Genomic DNA, 19,786 nt, shown 5'->3' with positions numbered 1-19,786 from the left:
TGAGAGTCCATATTTTAACATATTTCATTATTTACGCAGCACAGAAAAAAGCTCCCTCGAAAACAGCCGGTCAACTTTGATGTGTTTCTTTTTGCTTAAAATTATTTCTCCGAAGCGTTTCAAGAAGATAATTTACCTGAGATTTATTCAAACATTTGTCTGTATCAATGGACAACCTCTGATCACGATGCAAACGTAGCAGCACATGGAAATTGTGCCATGAATACAAAAAACTTGATATTGAATATGTAAGTGATGCTGCTTAAGAGGAAGTAATAAAAAGCGAGCTTTGCCCGGGTCGAGGTGCTCACTTTATGTTTTGAACATCTCGACCAAAATTCGGTTTGTTTCGACCGTCTCGACCGAGTTTGTGCATGTTTCGATCGTGCTGACCAAAAAAACGCGCTCGACCCAAGCAAGATATGTTTCTACCGCCGGAAACTTTGGTTTCTTTGTTTGTAAGAGCTCGGAAATTTGGAAATTTGAAAAGTTATAAAAAAGATTTAAGGAACTAAAAATGTTCTTAAATTGATTTTATTGGTTCTTTCTATCTGCTACTGAAGGTTGCTTCATTAAACAACACTTAACATTTTCCGAACAAACTTTGCAAGCTATTTTTCAGTGTGATTATTCGCTTTTTGCAAAAACTGCAATGGTTTGTTCAGTATGATCTTCAAATTTCGTGCAATCCAATCAAGCAAACATTGAAGGAATAAAATCCAGCTGATTTTTTGGTAAACAGTTCCATTTGCATGGCTTAGTTAAAAAAAGTTTTAGAGGTGAATTTTTAATGATTTTCAATCTTTTAATAGCAACAAAATGACGACAAGTGTAAAAAAGTAAAATCGTTCAATTAGTAATTAGATTAAACAAAGGCCAATTCTTATTCTAAATAATAATCCATCAACAAAGAGTGATTATGTATAAATGTGTTTCTCAGAGCAAAAGAACCTATTCAGTCATAGTTTATTAGACAGCTACATTCTGGACAATGAGTAGTTAGTTGCCAAAATCCAGCAGACAAAAGAATAAGACAGTTGTCAGGAAATTCCGATTTTTTTAAATCGAAAAAACAAAACTTCAGAACTTATTTCTAACAGCTTTATAAAATTCTCAGTAATCAGTAACTCTAGCTAGAAAACACAAAAAAACGAAGTTCGATAAATGCAATTTCGATTTCTCATGTAGTACGAGTATCCATTCTGATAGCCATTGGTGTTGGTGCTATCCCACGCAGTATTATTGTCGGTGCAGGTTTGTAAACTTGTGTAAATGCCCACAAAAGGGAGGGGTCGGAAGAAAACAATTTACTTACATAGGGAAGCTGCCGATGAGATGCGATTCCGATGATTAAATCTGCCCTTTTACGTCACCGAAGATTCAAAAGTTAGAGCCCGCTGAAAAGACTTTCCGGTGGAAAAAATACATAAGTTGGGTAATCTCTGCTGACTTTGCAGCAACCTGACACTTTTTTCTAAAGTAGTTTTAAAAAATCACACATCAATTCATCAAATTAAACAGATAATGTAATGAGTTTATCCGAACAGTAATCAATAAGTAGAATTATCAGAATGAAATTAGTGGGTGCTGGATATGCTCTTTCTTGTGCTAGATATGCTCTTTCCAACCCCTCAACACTGTTGATAATATATCTTTAAAATGAAGCGCGAAATTATGTTTAACTAATCGAAATTACACTCTAAGATACAAGATACGTTAAACAAAAATGCTCCATGCCCAGTCCAGTCACCTTAAAAATATTGCCAAGATCTTGAAGATTATTCAAACATAGCAAAAAAATCTTCAAAAAACTTTCGGCTTTCTCTAAGGTGTTTAAGCGTCCAAATAACACGAATATATCCTCAGAAACGTGTATGTTACCTCCTGCAGCTCAACAGAGGAATTTATTATTTTTTGGTGAAATCTTGATTTTTTCGGAAACATTTCAATGCAAATTAATGAGCAAACACATAATCAAGCTTCTCCGAAACACCTACATCAACATCAAAACAATGTTTACAGAAGTTGTTTAAGAAAACTTCAAATAAAACTTTTTGGTCTAAATCATGTTCTTCGTTTTGGTCCATCCATTTTGGTTGCGATGTTAGTCTTTGATATTAGTTTCGTGAATCATGTTTTTTTAGAATTAACATAGGGGAGGGTGGGTGGAAAAGAGCCTGATTTTTCGATTTATGATTTATTTAGCGATACTGATTTACTTCATAACTTTGCTTCACTGATTGTTCGGACATGTGGCACAGGCGCCATTTCCAGTCATTTAGATTTAGAAGCTCTCGGCATAACTTCCGTCAGTTCTCATCTGCCGCGCCAGATCTTTAGACTTCTTCTAAGCAAACAATTTTCGAATTATTTTTGTCAAAAACAAGAAGAAAAACAAGCAAAAAAGACAAGATATGACACTTCCCCAGCCTTCAATAGAAATTTTTATCTACTCAACTATTTAAATGAACAATACTGCTGGTATCAGTTTCAAGTACCGAATGATCAGACTGGGTTTTGGCGTGGGTCGTTAATGGAATAATTCATCTCTTTCAATCGCCATTATTTTCCGTTATTGAACATACCAAGCGAAGCAACAGCAAAACAATGCCTTTTGGAACAAAATTTTCCTTGTTTACAAACGAAAAACAAAATATATGAATTGTTATTTGCTAAAATCTAGCAAAATCGAAGAACAAACACCAATCGTTGAAAAACCTTTTAAAAAACTGAAACTAGTCAAAAAGATAGTTTTGAAAGTCAATAATTTGAAACTATAAAGTCAATAAATCGAAGCACAGTTTTTGTGAAAGCCGAATCAAGCAAATCACTAAGCCTGCCATTAGGTATCATCAATTGGGTTCTTCCAAAAGTTCTGATCTCTATATTTTAAGGAGCCTGTAGTTATCGTTAAATTAATTCCATTGAAATACAAGCGCTGAGCCAGCAGTTTGTTTAAGCAAAAAAGAAAATTTGTTCAAAAAGCACAAATCATTCTCTGCCATTTCTTACCGCAGATGAAGGAACAATCAGAAATTATAATTTATAAATATTTAAAAGTAACTAAAAAATTGTTAAGGTTTCAAAAAAGCATTGTCACATTGTATTAATTTTAAAAAAATCTCAAACATTGTAAGCTTTATGAAGTCGTTCCAAAAAAGCAATATTCAAATCAACAAAACAAAAGACTCCAATATTATGTTTTTATAAAATCGTACACTAGCTTCAAGGCTCTAGTCTTTCCCCTGAAAGAAGATCTCGTTTTGAACTTCAGAAATAGTGCTGAGCCTCAGCTAAAACAATTTTAGAGACGATTCGTCATCATTCACGAAATGATTGCTCAATGATGCCTAAAGTTATCTGGCTCTTAACACATTCTGATTTCTGTAATATAGCTTAAAGTTACTCTGATGTTTCGTTTGATTGTTCGGACCATTGAAAATGGGGAGGAAATATGTAAATGGGTGTGTTTTAGTTTTTTTTCTAAGCAAAACCAGGTACCACAAATATTCATCGGATTTGGTCGAAACCGAAAATGGCAATAAAAAACTCGAGTAAAACAAAAACTTGCCCAAAAAAATCAACAATCACGGCTTACCTTTCTATTAAAAACATGCTCGCTTCCTTTTATCTCTCGAAAATGGACTAAAACTTCAAACCGGTTTGTCTCAGCACTGGGACAAATTTTTGAAAAGTTTTTAAGGTCGTTCGAGTCAGAACTGAAAGGGCTTCAATATGATAAATCACTCCACCCATTAGGTTGACTAAATCTGGAAAACCTCTTCGCTCACCTCATTCGTTCAAAATTCAACCAAAAATCAAAAATTTCAAACAGGTTTTTCTCGACTCTGAGACAGTTTTGCGAAAGTTTTCAAATGTCGGTCGAATCACGAAGGTAAGAGCTTTGTTTAACAAACTAAAACCCTTACATTCGTGATTTGAACGACATTAATAATTTTTTTAAGTTTACTCGATCGTGTAAAAAAGTTTTTTGAAGCTTTTTATTACCAATTTCGAAAAAAAGAAAACTTCAAAAAATTGAAAACATTTTTTTTTGAATTTTTATTTTTTTATAGTCATTTTTTGGCAAAACTTGTTGCTCAATTTGCTTATTTTAGTGTGACTCTCAAACAAAAAAACACTCATTCCAAAATGTAAATTTTTATAAGTATTTCAGGTATTTTAGGTATTTCTTCAAAGAATATGTTCGAAACATTCTGTGCTGGAGGCTGTTTCTTCAGTTTTTCTGCCCCATATTTATTAAAGTAGTTGTCTTTTTTGCAATGGCTAGATAAAATTAGTCCGTCTTTAAATAAAGGAACGGTGAAATTCTACAGAATGTCCACGTTGCTCTGCTCATCCAATTTTTGGCAAAAAAATTTCAAATTCGTTTAAACAGCTCAAAAAGAATAGCAGTGATGTTTCTAGAAGTTGTCTGGATTTTTGTTGTTTTTGTACCGATCTCAGACTTATTTGCATAGCAAGTTGATCAAGATTTTTGGTCGTTTCGCGCTGTGTGACTATGAAGAAACAAAAAAAAATAAAGTCAAGGCGAAGCGGAACCGGAGTCAAACTGATTCTTTCCTGTTTAAAAACCTTTCGCCTTAACTACCTCGCCAACATAAAATTAAGCCGCAATCACATCGTTCAAATTAAACGTATATAGTTATTTCGTTTTAAAATAGCCTAACAAACTTTAAATTGTATTCAGAAACTGTACTCATTAATGAGAAACTTCTGCCAAAAAAAGTTGCCCGCTAGCAATACCTGGGTAAAGTTAAGAAAATACGAAATTTGCATTTCTCAAACACAAGCTCGAAAAGGGCAAAAAGTAGCTCTGAAAAACTCAAAAAACGAAAGGAAAGAACAGGTTAAACTAATAGAAATTCTGTTAAACACCGGAATAGAGCCCTAAATTTGTTATTAAACGTCTCACATCCTTACATCTGCTAGAACGGGTGGCTTTTAAGGGCCGCTGAACGAAATCATTTAATAGGGGCCCAGCTCAAAGTAGAGATACCTGTTTAAAAAAAATCAAATTAATGTATAATTTTAAAAAGGTGTCAAGTTGTCAAAAATAAGACATTTACCAAGTTCATAGACCAAAAGTACAAAAAACACGCCTTCGCAGAAGAGATTAAAACGTTTTGCTTTGATTACTTTCTTTTTTTAGTATTGGTGTATTGGTGTATTTTAGTATTGGTGTATTTAAATTTTAGTATTGGTTTGGCAAATTGAACAAAGTCCAAAATTGAGTCAAGAGGCTAAATATTTTTAAGTCCATAGCAGAATCCTAATAACAAATAAGAAAAATTTGTCTATGCAGGGGATACCCTTAAACCTTGTTTTTTCAATTGAACCCTTAATCTTAGATTTGGCAGAAAAATTTTCGAAACACTGAGAACATTTTAAACTTGTACGTTTCTTAAATGCAGCATCTCTTGACTACAAAAATAAGGAAGTGGCTGCTTATAAAAAAAAAATTTCGGCACAGATGCGAAGCTTCGCTTCGCAAACACTAGCGAGAACACGACAAAAAAGCAGTTTTATAAAATGCAATAAAAAAAGTAGAAATAAGCCTCGAATTAGCAAAACTTCTTCTACGTCTGAGATTCGAACCTGCGACCTAAAGATTAAAGGTATCATACCCTAACCACGAAAACTTAATAGCTAATAGTCAAATACTAGTCACAAATAAAGCAGAGAACAGATGATATGCTTTTTCCAATGCTACAGTGAAATTTCCAAATGAGTGAACTTTTTTATTTGCGAGTTAGGTTAGAAAAAAATGGTTCGTAACAATACACTAAGGTGACGCAAGTGTAATTGCCTGATTTTTGGATAAAACCTATAATCTCAGATTTGGCCAAAAGTATAAAAAAAATCTAGAAATGTGAGCGTAGCTGCTCATGCAGAGGAGATCCTCAGAACACGCCTATTTGATTGAAGTCAGCATTTGATGGGGCACTGTGAATTTCGAGAAAATGAAAATATTCCATAAACTGGGCTAAAAACTTCCCATTGAAATTTTTGAAGGTCTTAAAACGTCCCATGAAGTAAAAAGAGACTAGCTCAAGATACAGGCACGAAAGTTTTCAAAACCGACTCAAAAAATAGTTTAAAAAATCAGATCCCGCATATTTTTATTATACTTTTATTAACAAACAAAAAAAGAACTAGCAACCAATAAATCAGATACAGATATATAAAGGTATGGAGCAAAAGTAAAACAGATATAAGAATTCAAAAAAGCCACCAAATAATGAGCCTTTTTATTTGCGACTGAGGTTGGAAAAAAGGGGATACCAGAATATGACACTACGCTCAGCTTGCGTAATTAAGAACAATTGAATGGTATTGCTCCATTGATATGAACTCTAACTTGATTGAATAGGTAGCATCGATGGATGTACGCTACTATGGTTAGTAGGAAGAAGAGACAGGCGAATGAGATGACGATGTAGGAGAGCACTTCAACTGCCATGATAGTGTGGGACTCATCCCCAACTACTTTAGCCACGGAGAGATCCACCGGGAACAGCTGAACAGAGACACCACCTTTTTTAGCTTTTAAATTTCTCGGTTGTTCAAAAAAATTTTCGGCTTTATTTGAAATTTTAAAAGCGTTTTAAAGCTTTTGACTTTTTTCAAAAAAGAAAAAGAAGACAATCTCTTGTATTAAAATAAATGTTGGGGAACCGTTTCAAAATAAGCCTTTCGTTTTACTAAGCACTTTCCGTTTTCCTAAAAACAATTCATACCCTAACTAAGATAAACAGGTTCCTTATCTCAGGTCGGTCATAATGAAATATCCAAGTCTTGGGTAGGTTGTTTTTACCATTAGAAAATTTACCTGTTCAGCCCAGAATAGGGGTACTATGTAGGTCCAGTTGCATGGTAGGTGTTCCATGCTCTCAACTCCCGCGAAGCTAGTCAGCTCAGTGTTCATTTGCAGTCTCTTCGCAGATGTCAACAACACTCCCGTCTTCTGAAAGAAGAAACCGAACATTTTCACTCAGTCAAGGACTGATGTATAATTTTTCTTAAATGTTTCATTTTTTTTTCATTTTTCTACAATGAGGAAACTTTTTTTTTGTATGAATGACAAATGACGGCTGTCTTTGAATGTTGTAAAATCTCCAAGTTTTAAAAGTTCGTTAGTTTTCAGAGCTAATTAAAATGATAGTAGCCCTTTCTTCAGAAAAATAAAATAGGTTGAAAACAAGCTTGCCCTTGAATTATTTAATGGAAAAATATACGTATACACAGTAGCGGATTTAGGGGGGACGGGGGGGACGCGGGGCGGACGCCTTTCTTTTAGAGATTCGAACCCCCTGCCGACCCAAAGGGTCCGCCCTTTGTACTATTTTGAGATATCCCTTTTTGGCTGACTGCCACTTAAATTTTTCTAAAGGCGCCTTCGGTGCCAAAATATACTAATTTTGAGAGGGGAGCGCGCGCCGAAAAAAACGCGATTTTCGCTCGAAACTCCCCTCGAAAAAATCCTAGATCCGCGCCTGCGTATACAGTATTTAACTCACAAGGATCGCGCACTTATTTACTCCGATGATCCATGTTAATCTGAATTTGAACTCACCCTATTAATGTTGAGATGTGTGCCGTGTTCTTTTTCATTTGGCTGCAGTCCTCTCACTGATTGCACGGTGCTGTTGTCTGCGTAGAGGAATTCAGGGGCTGATATGATCAAGGAAGGAGTCATGCTCTTCCAGTTGAGGTCAAGTCCAAACGCCGAGGCTACAAGTCACGACACTTTTGAATTAAGTTCAGAGACTGAAAACTGTTATATAATTGAGATTTGCCGAGATTTAAAGGACAAAACTAGATTGTTCGTAATAGTGAATTGATTGATTAGTTGCTTTGATTCTTAGTTACTTGAGATTTAGTTAGTCAGACTTTGACTAAATGAAATAGAACAAATAGAGATTGAATAAACTTTACATCTAACAACGATGTATACAAAACATAAGAGTGATCACACACAGTGTGTCGCTCGGTAAGGCCAATCCGGTGACCTTGAGCAGACTGGTAAATAACTATGCAGCGTGGCTGCAAAAGACAGCAAAATAAATGAGGTACTAAATGTCGCCTCATCACATTCCCCGCGGAAGGGAAAATTTTTGGGGAACCCAAAAATTGTTTAATACATAAATAAATAGACAGCACCCCTAAGCATTATTTTAGATAGCACCCCTATCCCGTAAAATGCATGGTGAAAAGAATAATGTTTAAATACGAAGTTTTGTTAAAAGTTTGAGAGTGAGTGTTTTTTTTTTCGATCTTCAGATTTCGTCCTGAGCTTTAACTGGCGAGGATGAAAATGACGCCTCCGGAGAAGTTAAGTGTAAACGGTCCCGAACAAGAGGTTTACGTTTAGGTGACGTGGAGGATGATGGCACTGAAGTGTCTTTTGCGTATGTCTTGGAAGATGGTATAATACTTGTAGAGGATGATGGCACTGAAGCGTCTTTTGCGTATGTCTTGGAAGATGGTACAATACTTGTAGAGAATGACAAGTCGGCTTCTTTTCCTAATGATTTGGCTTCTTCCACCGATTTGACCGAGTGCCGTAACGGGTCGCCAAAAAATCTTGTGGCCTTTTTGTTTCGAGATGAGGCCCGAGTGCCTTCCAGATCATCCGTAGTCGGTTGAGCTGGGAGAGAAAGAGAAGGGAGCGACGAATATTGGTCTGCCTGGGCGCCTTTTCCTTGGACAATAGGACTCTCGGAATCAACCACGTCCAGTGGTACTTGATGCGAACCAGCAACCCAAGTTGTGGACTCAGCAGGCTGAATGGTGAGCGGGGGGTCGACACTAGTAACCATAGAAGATGGGCCCGGTGTGAGGGACGAGCTGCCAAACGTAACCGGTTGTGATTCGTCCTGTAGCCGTAATCGCTTTTCCATCGGAGTAGATGTCCGAGTTTCATGCAAAGCGTGCTGAACGGGAGGGCTCTCACTAGATGAATCCGCAGTAAGGTCCACCACCGCCGGGTATGACGCGCTCGTGTTAGCTGGCCGTTTTTCGAGCAATTTTGGGTTAGATGCGCGAGTAAATGGTTTCTTCCCCCCACTTTTTGAAGATGAAGTTTGGAGCCGATCCCCTAGTGTGTTGTATGTTGCTGAAATGTTATTATAATTAGGCTTAAGACAGACATGATTTTTCCGATACACCTTTCCCTTGTCGGTAACATATGTATGATCGGTGACACGAGTAATTTTGAATTTCGCGAGTTTAAAAAGAGGTTTGCCAGACTGACGATCTATAATTTTTCTGAACACTCTCACACGTGTAGGATCGGATAAAAGGAGAGTTTCTAGTTTACTTGTCTTAGACTGTCGACGGGGCTGAAGTGTCGGTAGACGGCGAACAGTATCTTGGGCCTCTGGAGGCGTATTGATTGACCGGTCTTCCGCAAAGTATAGTGTTTTGCGAGAGAGGCCTGTTTTTAGTGACTGAGCCAGATCCGAATGGCGACTCGACAGCTCCTGTAGCACCCGTTTTCCCCCATCTGGTGGAAGATTTCTTTGCTGTTGAGACCAGTTATTAGCCGCCCGGGCAAGATCGGCCAGCGCCTTGTACGGCGCACTGTCGGCAATGTTTCCCTCCAGAGAGAACATTGGGTTGAACCGTGGGGAAATCTGAGGACTGAGACTGCCTCTTGGCACCACTTTGGCACGATCTCGACTATAGTCCTGACTGGCAATTTGATCCGGCGTCAAGAGGTTGCGTTCAAGTCGTTGTGCTGAAGTATCAGAATTAACTATATTATGAAAAGCTTGTGACCATTCAGTATTGGGTTTACGTCCGAAGTGCATTTCAAAAGGTGACTTCTTAAGTGTAGAATGATTGCTTTTACGGATATCTTCTATAATTCGATAGAGTACTTCTTTCAAGTTACCGAAAGTAGGATCCAGTTGTTCAGTGCCTAACTTGCGTTTTATTGTTTGTATCGTACGTTCGACGAGGCCAGAGCCCCGATGGTCTCCGACTGGGGAAAAGATGTGTTTGATACCTTTACTAGAACAGAATTGTTGTAATTTTTCGTTTTTAAAACCGGAGCCATGATCAGTCCTGATAGAATGAGGTAAGCCATGAATTCGGATATAAGATTCAAGAAATTTCGTAACCTTTTTAGCCCCAGTAGTTTTTGTAATAAGTACAGAAGGAAATTTCAAGAAACGATCGATAGCTACCAAGAGGAATATTTTTACGCCTCTATCATCTACAATAGGACCGGCAAAATCTAACTGTAACTCCTGATTAGGCCCCGTTAACAAGGGCAAAGATTGAGCGGTATGAAAAGTCTTGACGGGCTTTAAGTTCTTACCATACAACGTGCATTCGCGGCATCTTTCGCAGGTGTCGACTATCTGCCGATTCATAAATGGCCACCAAATGTATTCAGAGGCTGACATCATGGCCTCTTGACCCGGGTGCGACCGATGAAGGCGGGCAAGAACAGCTGGTCTCAGGACTTCTGGGATGGCCAGTTTGTTGTCAATTATCACACAGTTGTTGACAACCGCTGCTTTCGACCAGAATTGGGCCATGTAGGTTCCGAGTTTGTTAAAACTGGAAACGTCTTTGTTTTTGATGGCCCGTTTCATCGGACCCAGAAATCTATCTTCTTCTGTGAGCTCGGCTAGCAAGTCAGCGTCGAATAATCCCGGTAGTCCCACAATTTCTTTCTTGGACTTGGAGATGATAGGCTTTCCACCATTGATTGCATACACGCCAACTTTATCAGCAGAATGAGCTCTGCCCGGTCTTGACAATCGGCACTTCCGCATAGCCTCCAAAAGCTGGTTGTGTCCCTCCCTTCTGGAGACAGTCCTGGCAGCAACAAATCGGGTTTTCGCCGCACGCTCTCTGGTCCGATTGCGTTGACGTACCTGGTCCAGTCGTGAGATTCGTCCTACTTGACGAGATCTTACTGAAGGGCGCGGGCTCGGCCGTCGAAAATTAGGTGAACTCAATGTGAAGTTTTCGACAAAAGAGAGGAGTTCTGCTTGTTCCTCCATTGTGCTATGTGATGAGTGTTGTATCGGATTGTGAGCTGGTTGAGTAGTTGGTTTGTCGTTAGTATGTTCAAGAGCGGAATGTGGTAGTGAAGTAGGTTTTGAGGGATTCATGTTGTTGTAGATAGAGAAGTGAGATAAAAGAGAATTAGTAGAATGAGTTAAAGATGAGAAGAAAGAGTTGCGACTATCTTTTAACAATTCAGGTCGGAGACAATGAATTGAAGCGAGCGAATTTGGTTTGCGATTATTAATTAGCATACCGGTTTCTGATTGGTCAATTCTGCAACAACATGACTCGACGCCCTCACGCGGTGAGAGACCGAACGCGCGAATTTGCATAACGTGATTTGATTGGTCGAGAAAACACTTTGATTTATGAATTTGAGGCACATCGACCTCTTGCGACGAAGAACATAACTTACTAGACGAGTCAAGTATATTAAATGTATTTATAAATGATAAGGCCGAATTGAATGCCTCAATAGACTTTACAACAAAAAGTTCATCGTAGATTGATGGCGCTGGAGCTGGGAAGGTTGGATGTCGAGACAGATAATCCACAATGCCTAAAGTAACCCCAGGCACGTGAATAACTTCGAAATCGAATGGTAATAACCGGTCCGCCCAACGTGAAAGACGCGACTGATAGGATTTGTTATTATAATTTTCACTCAATGCCGAAATAATGGCTTTGTGGTCGGTTAATACTTGAAAACGATTGCCCAATAAATAAGTACGAAAATGTTCGCACGCCCAAACGATTGCCAACAACTCAAGTTCATTCGTACTATATTTTGTCTCAGCATTATTGAGAAAGCGTGAGGCAAACGCGGTTGGGGCCTAAACTCCTGGTTCGATCTCCTGTTCCAAACATGCCCCTAACCCGTTATGACTAGCGTCACATTTCACCCGAGAACTTTTTGAAGAGTCATAATGGAATAAATTGGGAATATTAGCCAACATATTTATGATACTCTTGAAGGCGCTATCTTGTTCCTCCCCCCACCGAAAAGACTGTTTGTTACATGCCTTTAGAGATTCTCGGAAATGAACGGTATATGTGTGTAGATCAGGTATGAATCGTTGTAAGTGATTTAACGTCCCCATAAACGAGCGGAGCTGCTTTAAGGTTTTGGGAGGTTTAAGTGATCGAATCGCATCAATCTTTGAAAATTTCGGGCAGTACCCGTGCTCATTTATGACATAACCTAGCCATGTTAATTGGTTTACTGAGAACTCGCACTTACTGAGTTTCAATGCCCAGCCTTCTGCGTCGAGTCGCTGCATCACTCTTTCAACCAAGTCATTATGTGCTTGAACGTCTCCTTTCGTGACTACTAGAATGTCGTCGAGGTAGCAAACCACACCTTCTAATCCTTGCAAGGTACAATCCATCACCTTCTGAAACTCGGTTGGCATATCGGTCAACCCATAGAACCCTGTCTTAAACCGATAGGTTCCCGTAGCATCTCCGCATAAAATATTGAAATTACAATGATTGCTGGTGGCTGAAGACAATGGCAGCTGGCTGAAAGCATATTTCAAGTCTAACGAGGTGAACCAAACGGTGCCTGGTACATCTTTAGTGATTATTTGAGCCACAGAATCAACAAGCTCGTGAATATTTGGCATCTGGTACTTGTTCTTCCAGATTTGCGCATTCATCGGTTTAGCATTTAAAGCAAGTTTTATCGAGCCGTCCTTCTTGGCAGTCAGTACAATGGGTGCTATGAAATAGTGAGTTGTGCATTTGTCCAGTTTCTCAATGTGACCTTGTTTTACCAACTGTTTGATTTCGTTAGCGACTCTGTCCTGGATGTGAATTGGGACTTTACGTCCCTTAACCTGACGTGGTACCAGTGGATACTTGAAGTTTGTAAACACTTTGTGGTTCTTTGATCTTCCTAATCGATTAAATACGTGCGCGTATTTTTTAGCGAAGAAAGAACTCCAATAATCGGAGACAGGATCCTGGCTCAGAACCTCAAGTTGCTGAACGTGTTCTGCCTTCAGTTGGGTGGTCACTATTCCCAATTGGTCTTGTAAGTCCAAACCCAACAGGTTTCTTGTTCTGTTCTCCGAGACAAGGAAGCAAGCCTCTTCCACTCTCCAACCACTAGACGAGATCGGTAGACAAACTGAGCCGAGAAGGCGGATTGGTTTTTTATTGTAATCAACATACAGAGTGTCTATAGGATTCCGTGCTACGTCTCGAAATTTGAACGACGGGTTGCGCTGTAATATCAAATTGCAAGTCCGTTTATTAATGAATGAGACAGGACTTCCAGTGTCGATGGTTGAGTAGAAGAAGCTCGAACCCGTACGCAGCTGGATACTGAGACTTCTCGGCTTCCCTTTGTTTGATTTGAGAAGCTCAACGCTATCAATCCTAACAGCACTTTCAAGTTGTAGCACACTGTATTCGGGTTCGCTATCATAGTCTGCATCAATGAAGTTACAGTCAATTGAGGGGTCAGTCACTTCCTCACTATCATCGACCAAATTGACGCGACGTCTTGACGAGTTACAGCATTTAGCAAAATGACCTCGTTTTTTGCAAAGATTGCAGGTAACCTCTCGAGCGGGACACGACTTTCTGTGTTCCGGGCTAAAAGGGTTGCCACAGAAATAACATGCTTTGTTGCCTTTGTTACTTTGTATATTTGGTCGATTAGAGTTGTTCTGAGGAGTATTCCGCTTTCCTCTAGATGACTGTATTGAGAAAGTGGGTTCTTGTTTTATCTTGACATTTCCAGTGACTTGGTTATGTGGGAGTAGTTTTTGGAACTGGGCCGATGTACTAGCCCCTTTTTCGCATTCGAGAGCGAGTTGGAATGTATCGTCTAAATCTGCTTTTGCCTTAATCAGCTGCTGTTGCACATCCACATCACGAATTCGTCCTATGAAAAGATCTTTCAGGGTATCCCTCTCTTGAGCACGTGGCCAATTACACAAGGCAATTTGAGCACTGAGGCGAGCGTAGAATGAAGAAAAGGTGTCATTTTCCAACATAAAGATATTGTTGTACAGTTTAATGCGCTCGACAGTATAATCGCGTTCTATCTTGAATAGTGTTTCGCAGGCTTTGTGGAAATCACGGAAAGGAGTGACACTGATGTCCGTATGCGGGTAGGAATCCGCGAAGCGTCGTTTCCCTTCGTTTCCTAGAGCGAAAAACAACCGTGACTTCAGCCGGGCTTCTGCTTCGTGATAGAACCAGTTGAGGCCTATTCTGGGGCCTTTCCTTCTGCGCTCGGCATTGTATTCGGCCATGCGGCGAACTGCTGCCTGATCTCTGAGGAGGCGTGCATCGGCCTCCGCAGCTGTTTCCGTCGCTCCTATGATCTCAGCTTTTGGAGGTGGTTCATCGATGACCTCCGTGGGTTCTGCTAATAACTCCTGAGGGTTCAGGTTATCTTTTAACCCCACCGCCAGGAAGAACTGTCCAATCCAAGATTCCCAAAGGAATGGGGGGTTAATCGAAGGTTTCGCCCAAAAAGGGGGAATACCCAACAGGTCAGTCCTGTTTTCGTTCACAGGAACTGCTGGCTGCGCCATGAGATTTGCCGAGATTTAAAGGACAAAACTAGATTGTTCGTAATAGTGAATTGATTGATTAGTTGCTTTGATTCTTAGTTACTTGAGATTTAGTTAGTCAGACTTTGACTAAATGAAATAGAACAAATAGAGATTGAATAAACTTTACATCTAACAACGATGTATACAAAACATAAGAGTGATCACACACAGTGTGTCGCTCGGTAAGGCCAATCCGGTGACCTTGAGCAGACTGGTAAATAACTATGCAGCGTGGCTGCAAAAGACAGCAAAATAAATGAGGTACTAAATGTCGCCTCATCACAATAATAACTACGCGTCAAGGTACAATTTTTTTTCAACATCTAACTAGCTATAACCATAACAACTTTAATCAGTGCATTTGGAGGCGTTGCGTTTTTTGGCAATACCGCCGGACGTCCCTCTCAAAATAGGTATACATTGGCGCCGATTGCGTTTCAAAAAAGTTTTTAGCGTCGGTTGGCAAAAATGGATGCCATAAAATAGAACCGAAGTGGGAACTCTTTGGGTTTTGAAAGGGCCAAATTCCAGAGGAGAGGGGGTTCATAATTGGCAAGATAAAGAAAAAATGTCAATTTTTCCCACTGACCGTAGCAGTTGGACACGTCAATGAGTCCATTTCCGAGACACTGTTCTCGTTTTCCATCGGGACAGAAGCCAACATTGTCCTCGAAACTTATCTGGAACACTTGAGGACTCAGCGTGAACTTAGTGGTTTTCACGCCTTCAATTTCTTCGTCTGAAATATGCAATCACAAAAAAAACAGATTTCAGATGTTTTTAGAGCACTGTTCAAACTTTGAGGTTTATTTGGTACTTCGGGAAAATATTACTAAAAAATAAGACTAAAAAACAGTTTGCCGTACTCTGGAAGTAATTCGGTGTCTTTACTACATTGCAGTGCAAAAATTGTTTAAATGCTACCAAAAAAAAACAAGATTCGTGCATTTTCAAAGCTCTAAGATTTCATCAAAAATTGGCCACACGCCAAACGCGCATATCTGACCTTGCTGTTTTTCAAAGAAGACACTTCGGCACATCAGTGGCATGAACACATACAATCTCTTATGTTCGGGAACATCATATGGGAAATACTGCCCTGCAGTCCCATTGATCATGTTGCACGACTCTTCCGCCCAGAAGTCGAGTTGCTGGTACCCGTTCCAGTTTAAGATATGGGCTCGTTCGGTGTTTCCATTATCGAAACCAGTGTCGATGGTGAAGCTTCCGTCGTTGGAGTTGTTGGCCTTAAACAAAATTAAGTTTTAGTTTAAGCGTCAACATTTAAGCAAACCTCTTTTACCGATCTTAACCTCTTGGCCGTTTTCGAAATCAGGAAGCATTTAATAACACAAATTACCTTAAACTGTTTAAAAAAAAACTTTTAAAAAACTCGCCATAGGGAGCATCGAGTCTGAAACCGAGAACCTATATCTCAAAAACTCTTGAAGCAAAAAGCCAAGTAGACACAAAATAAAGAAAAAAACTAGCCAAAAGACTGAATGAAGCTGGTATATTCATCTCTTGGAAGTCTGTCTGATCGTTCAATTTGGCGAAGAGCGGGTTCTCTTCGAATCCCCACAAGAAATCTTTAACAGCCACTGTGTAGAATGGATCAACTGCATTTTGTAATTCCGGTTGACTGTCGTCTTTAGAAAACTGATTCAGCTGCTTCAATAGTTTATCGTAAATGTCGTTGTTTTCCGAGAATTTTTTTAGTTGTGATGCAGTTCGTAACAAGGTCTGCGACAAAAAAACAGATGATTCAACAGTTGAGACTTTTTAATTTCACGAGCTGATTAAGTCGTGTCGAGAGTTCCAGGTTTTGACTTGAAAAAATGGTACAGTTGTTGATTTTTTTAGGCGAGCCGTTGTAAGCGATAGTTAAAAATTTTGATACCTTGCTCTTCTATTTGCCTACAATTATTTCGAGCAAATATAATATTTCGAGCAACTTGTAGGTTTTTTTTGCACTAGCTAAATAGCTAATTTGCACCAGATTAAAAGGGTGTCCCACTCATTAACCCCACGATGTTTAACCCCTATGTTTACACCCCCTACTTTATAACCCCGTAACAAGATAACCCTACAACAATTTAACCCCCTTTTAATACCGATAATTTGTTTCAAATTAACTCCTTTTATTAAGGCCTTTTACATCCATGGTAGTATTCCAATAAGGTGTACTAATTGAGGCCAGAAAAGCTATTCTTAATTCACTTCATGCATTTTTGTCGCTCAAAATTAATTGCATTTCGATTAGCTTAAGAAAAAATCCCTCATCCACGCGTTTAAAACAGAGATAACCTACATGGTGAATTGAAGGCAACAAAAGACGTTTGTGAGTTTTATAAAAAATCATACTGCCTATTTCTTTAACCAGTGTTATACCACTCTAACTAAATCTAAAATAAAAGTATCTAGCTTTTAAAAAAAGAAACAGAGAAAGGCGGTTGCAGTGCAAGTAGTCCAGAAAGTTCCTACCACAAAAATATATAAAAAACATATATATTTTTGAAAATTGTAATGTTTTTATTTGTTCGTTCAGCTATGAGAGGATCTGAACAAAAGCCTAGCAAATAGGAATATTTGATAGTAAGAGTAAAATACGCATTACTATTGACAACAGGTTTTTATCAATCAAAAAAATTACACGCGCAAATAATACAATTTTCAAGAAGAAAGCAATAGATGGTACTAGCCTTAAATGCTACTGCTACTTGCACAGCAACTGACTATTCTTGTTCCTAAATTTGTTCTTACAAATAGAGGGAAGTTGGGAACAGTGATTGTCTCGTTCTCCATCGTAGAGGACTTCTCCTCGTCGAACACATAACTGATGTTCTGGATGTACCTCACTTTGGCCTCATTGTCTGAGTAGTTGAGTCCACTCTTCTTTTGATACACACTAAGAATTATCGAAGTTTGACCAAAAGATTCAAGCAATTTAAAAATATCCCAAAAAAATTAGAAAGAAGAGTTTGTTTTTTGCTACTGTGCCACAAACTATTCTATTTTTTTTTCAAAAAGATTTCCATGTATAACTCTCAGACTTGATATCAATTCGTTGTTATTAGGAAAAATATAATTCCAGTTCTAACCGATAGGTGATGTTTCCTATTTCAGTCACGATAGGCTTAGTGTCTTCTCCACTCATGAATTCATCTGCATTTGTGTAGGAGTAAATGTGGAAAACTCTGTACATTTCGAACTTCGGTTCCACCCAGTTGTCAAATACCTGAGAGCCCTGGACTAGAGACTCATGCTAAAAAGAATCAATCGATTTAAAACCAATTGAAGTGCACTAGTATTATTGGCGAATGAATACCAGGCATTCGACTCAAGTGCAGCTTTTGTTCCGAGTTTCGAAAAAAAACTGAATATTTATGCTTGGTAGGGTTTTTTAACTGTCATTTTCTCCGATAGAAATCATACTTTTCAACAAAAAAATTGTATACCTCATTGAAGATATCGACTTTCTGAGTTCAAATTTAAAAAGATATTTTATCTTAAATTATTTCTTTGTAAAGCTCTGGGGTCTGAAAATTGCCAAACTGGCCATGTTCTGGACTAATTTTTGCCCGTTTTGAACATTTTATCCAAGATGATGAAAGCGTAACGCAAACTATTTATGCGTGGCGAGTTATCCCGCTCAACAAAATTCTTCCAAATTGATTTGAGACTAGCTAATTGGTTGTAATAATTGTGTACGACTCAAATTTTGGTTGTATTAATTTTGTACGACCAAAGTATATAATTTTTCAATATTTTATTTTTCGCAAAATCTATTCGATATGGATTAAGAGGTAGTCAGAACATTCAGGCTTTGCCCTGATATACGAGCAGTCTTGGTTTATTCAGAGCAATTTTAATAAAGTTGACTGCGTATGGGAATCGATCCGGATTCACTCTTTGTATTCCGAAGCGAGTATGTTTGCACTAGACTAAAAAGCGGCTTGGCTTCTAGAAAATTATTTTGATATGTTATTTCAATACGCGAATTGTTTATGCGTTGCAATTAATCCGCACTCATAATCGTTCCAAATTGAATTGAGGCAAGCTAATTGGTCTTACTAATTCCATAAATGAATCAAAATTCAACACTTTGATATTATCAGTCTAAAACTCATAGTTTTTCCATATTTTATTAATCCAAAACTCATCGAGACTAATTAATGGGCAGTCGGAACATTCAGGGCTTTGCCCCGATACGAACAATCTTACGATATCTAGGCTCGACACATTTGCGAAGTTGCATTTGGCAAAGACAACCGCAAAACCGACTTGTGTCAGTTGCCTTAACCACTAATCCACTGTTGTTTGGGAAAAGCTACTTTCAGGAACACTCTGTAAGTAACAAAAATTATCGTACGAGGTTTAATCTTTGAATTTTTCGACTACCCTTTAAATTGTGTGAGGTAGATTTTGTTTCAAGAAATTGATAATATTTTGAGTTTGAAAATGATGAATTCATTTTTTTTGAAATTTTTCCGTCCATTAGATCTGCCAAGTACAAAATTATAGTTTTTGCGTCTATTAACAGCATACTTGGATCAAATAGCTTGCCAATACAAAAATTAAAATAATAGATTGCTCGTATATTAAGGTAGATCACTGAGTGTTCCGACTGCTGTAAATTGGTCCTGAATAGTTGTTAGTGAAAAAAAACCATAAAAATTCTTTAGATTTGGACAATATCAAATACCAAATATGAAAAACTTTCGTACAAAAAATATGACCGATTAGTTTGCCTCAGTTCAATTTGCTGCAGATGTTCAGCAAACCATCATACCTACCCACAATCCACCATATCTTGTAGCCGAAAACCCATCAGTATTATGTAACACCTGCATAAAATTAATGACAATCGGATGTTATGTTTCAAGCCAATTTTGGACTCGTTGCAATGGTTATCTCATTTTCGGTTTAACTACCCTTTGGTTGGCTGGCCTACCACCCAATTTGCAGTACACTTTTTGAATTATAATTAAAATATTCAAAGCGCGCAACAATTAGTCAGAGCATGGCCAAGTTGCCAATTTTCAAACCCGCAGAACGTTACAAAAATGATCGGAGGTAAAGTATACCTTTAACGGAGTGAATATCTTCAATGAGGTATAAAAAACTGTTTGTTAAAAACTACTATTTCAACCGCTGAAAAATGG

At 38.4% G+C, this 19,786-nt stretch overlaps 1 protein-coding gene across 2 annotated transcripts; it reads right to left on the bottom strand.

Annotated features, from left to right (window-relative positions):
* Positions 1–2,161: 2,161 nt before the first annotated feature.
* Positions 2,162–17,992, bottom strand: LOC134841585 (lysosome membrane protein 2-like). Of its 2 annotated transcripts, none has more exons than XM_063857618.1 (8): positions 17,723–17,992; positions 17,385–17,529; positions 15,628–15,868; positions 15,211–15,360; positions 7,598–7,755; positions 6,854–6,988; positions 6,383–6,541; positions 2,162–2,347 (listed from the first exon to the last, which is right to left on the bottom strand). In XM_063857618.1, the coding sequence occupies exons 1-8, from the start codon at positions 17,824–17,826 to the stop codon at positions 2,285–2,287; spliced, it is 1,155 nt and encodes a 384-aa protein (XP_063713688.1). In that variant the 5' UTR covers positions 17,827–17,992; the 3' UTR covers positions 2,162–2,284. The 2 variants fall into 2 exon arrangements, with proteins under 2 accessions (XP_063713688.1, XP_063713694.1); XM_063857624.1 differs by having other exon boundaries at positions 2,162–2,344.
* Between the last annotated feature and the right edge of the window lie 1,794 nt (positions 17,993–19,786).

Source organism: Symsagittifera roscoffensis, chromosome 1, assembly GCF_963678635.1.
Source record: "Symsagittifera roscoffensis chromosome 1, txSymRosc1.1, whole genome shotgun sequence".
Classification (NCBI taxonomy): Eukaryota; Metazoa; Xenacoelomorpha; order Acoela; family Convolutidae; genus Symsagittifera; species Symsagittifera roscoffensis.
The sequence above is the reverse complement of the archived record's forward strand: the minus strand, read 5'-3'. Positions and strand labels throughout refer to the sequence as shown.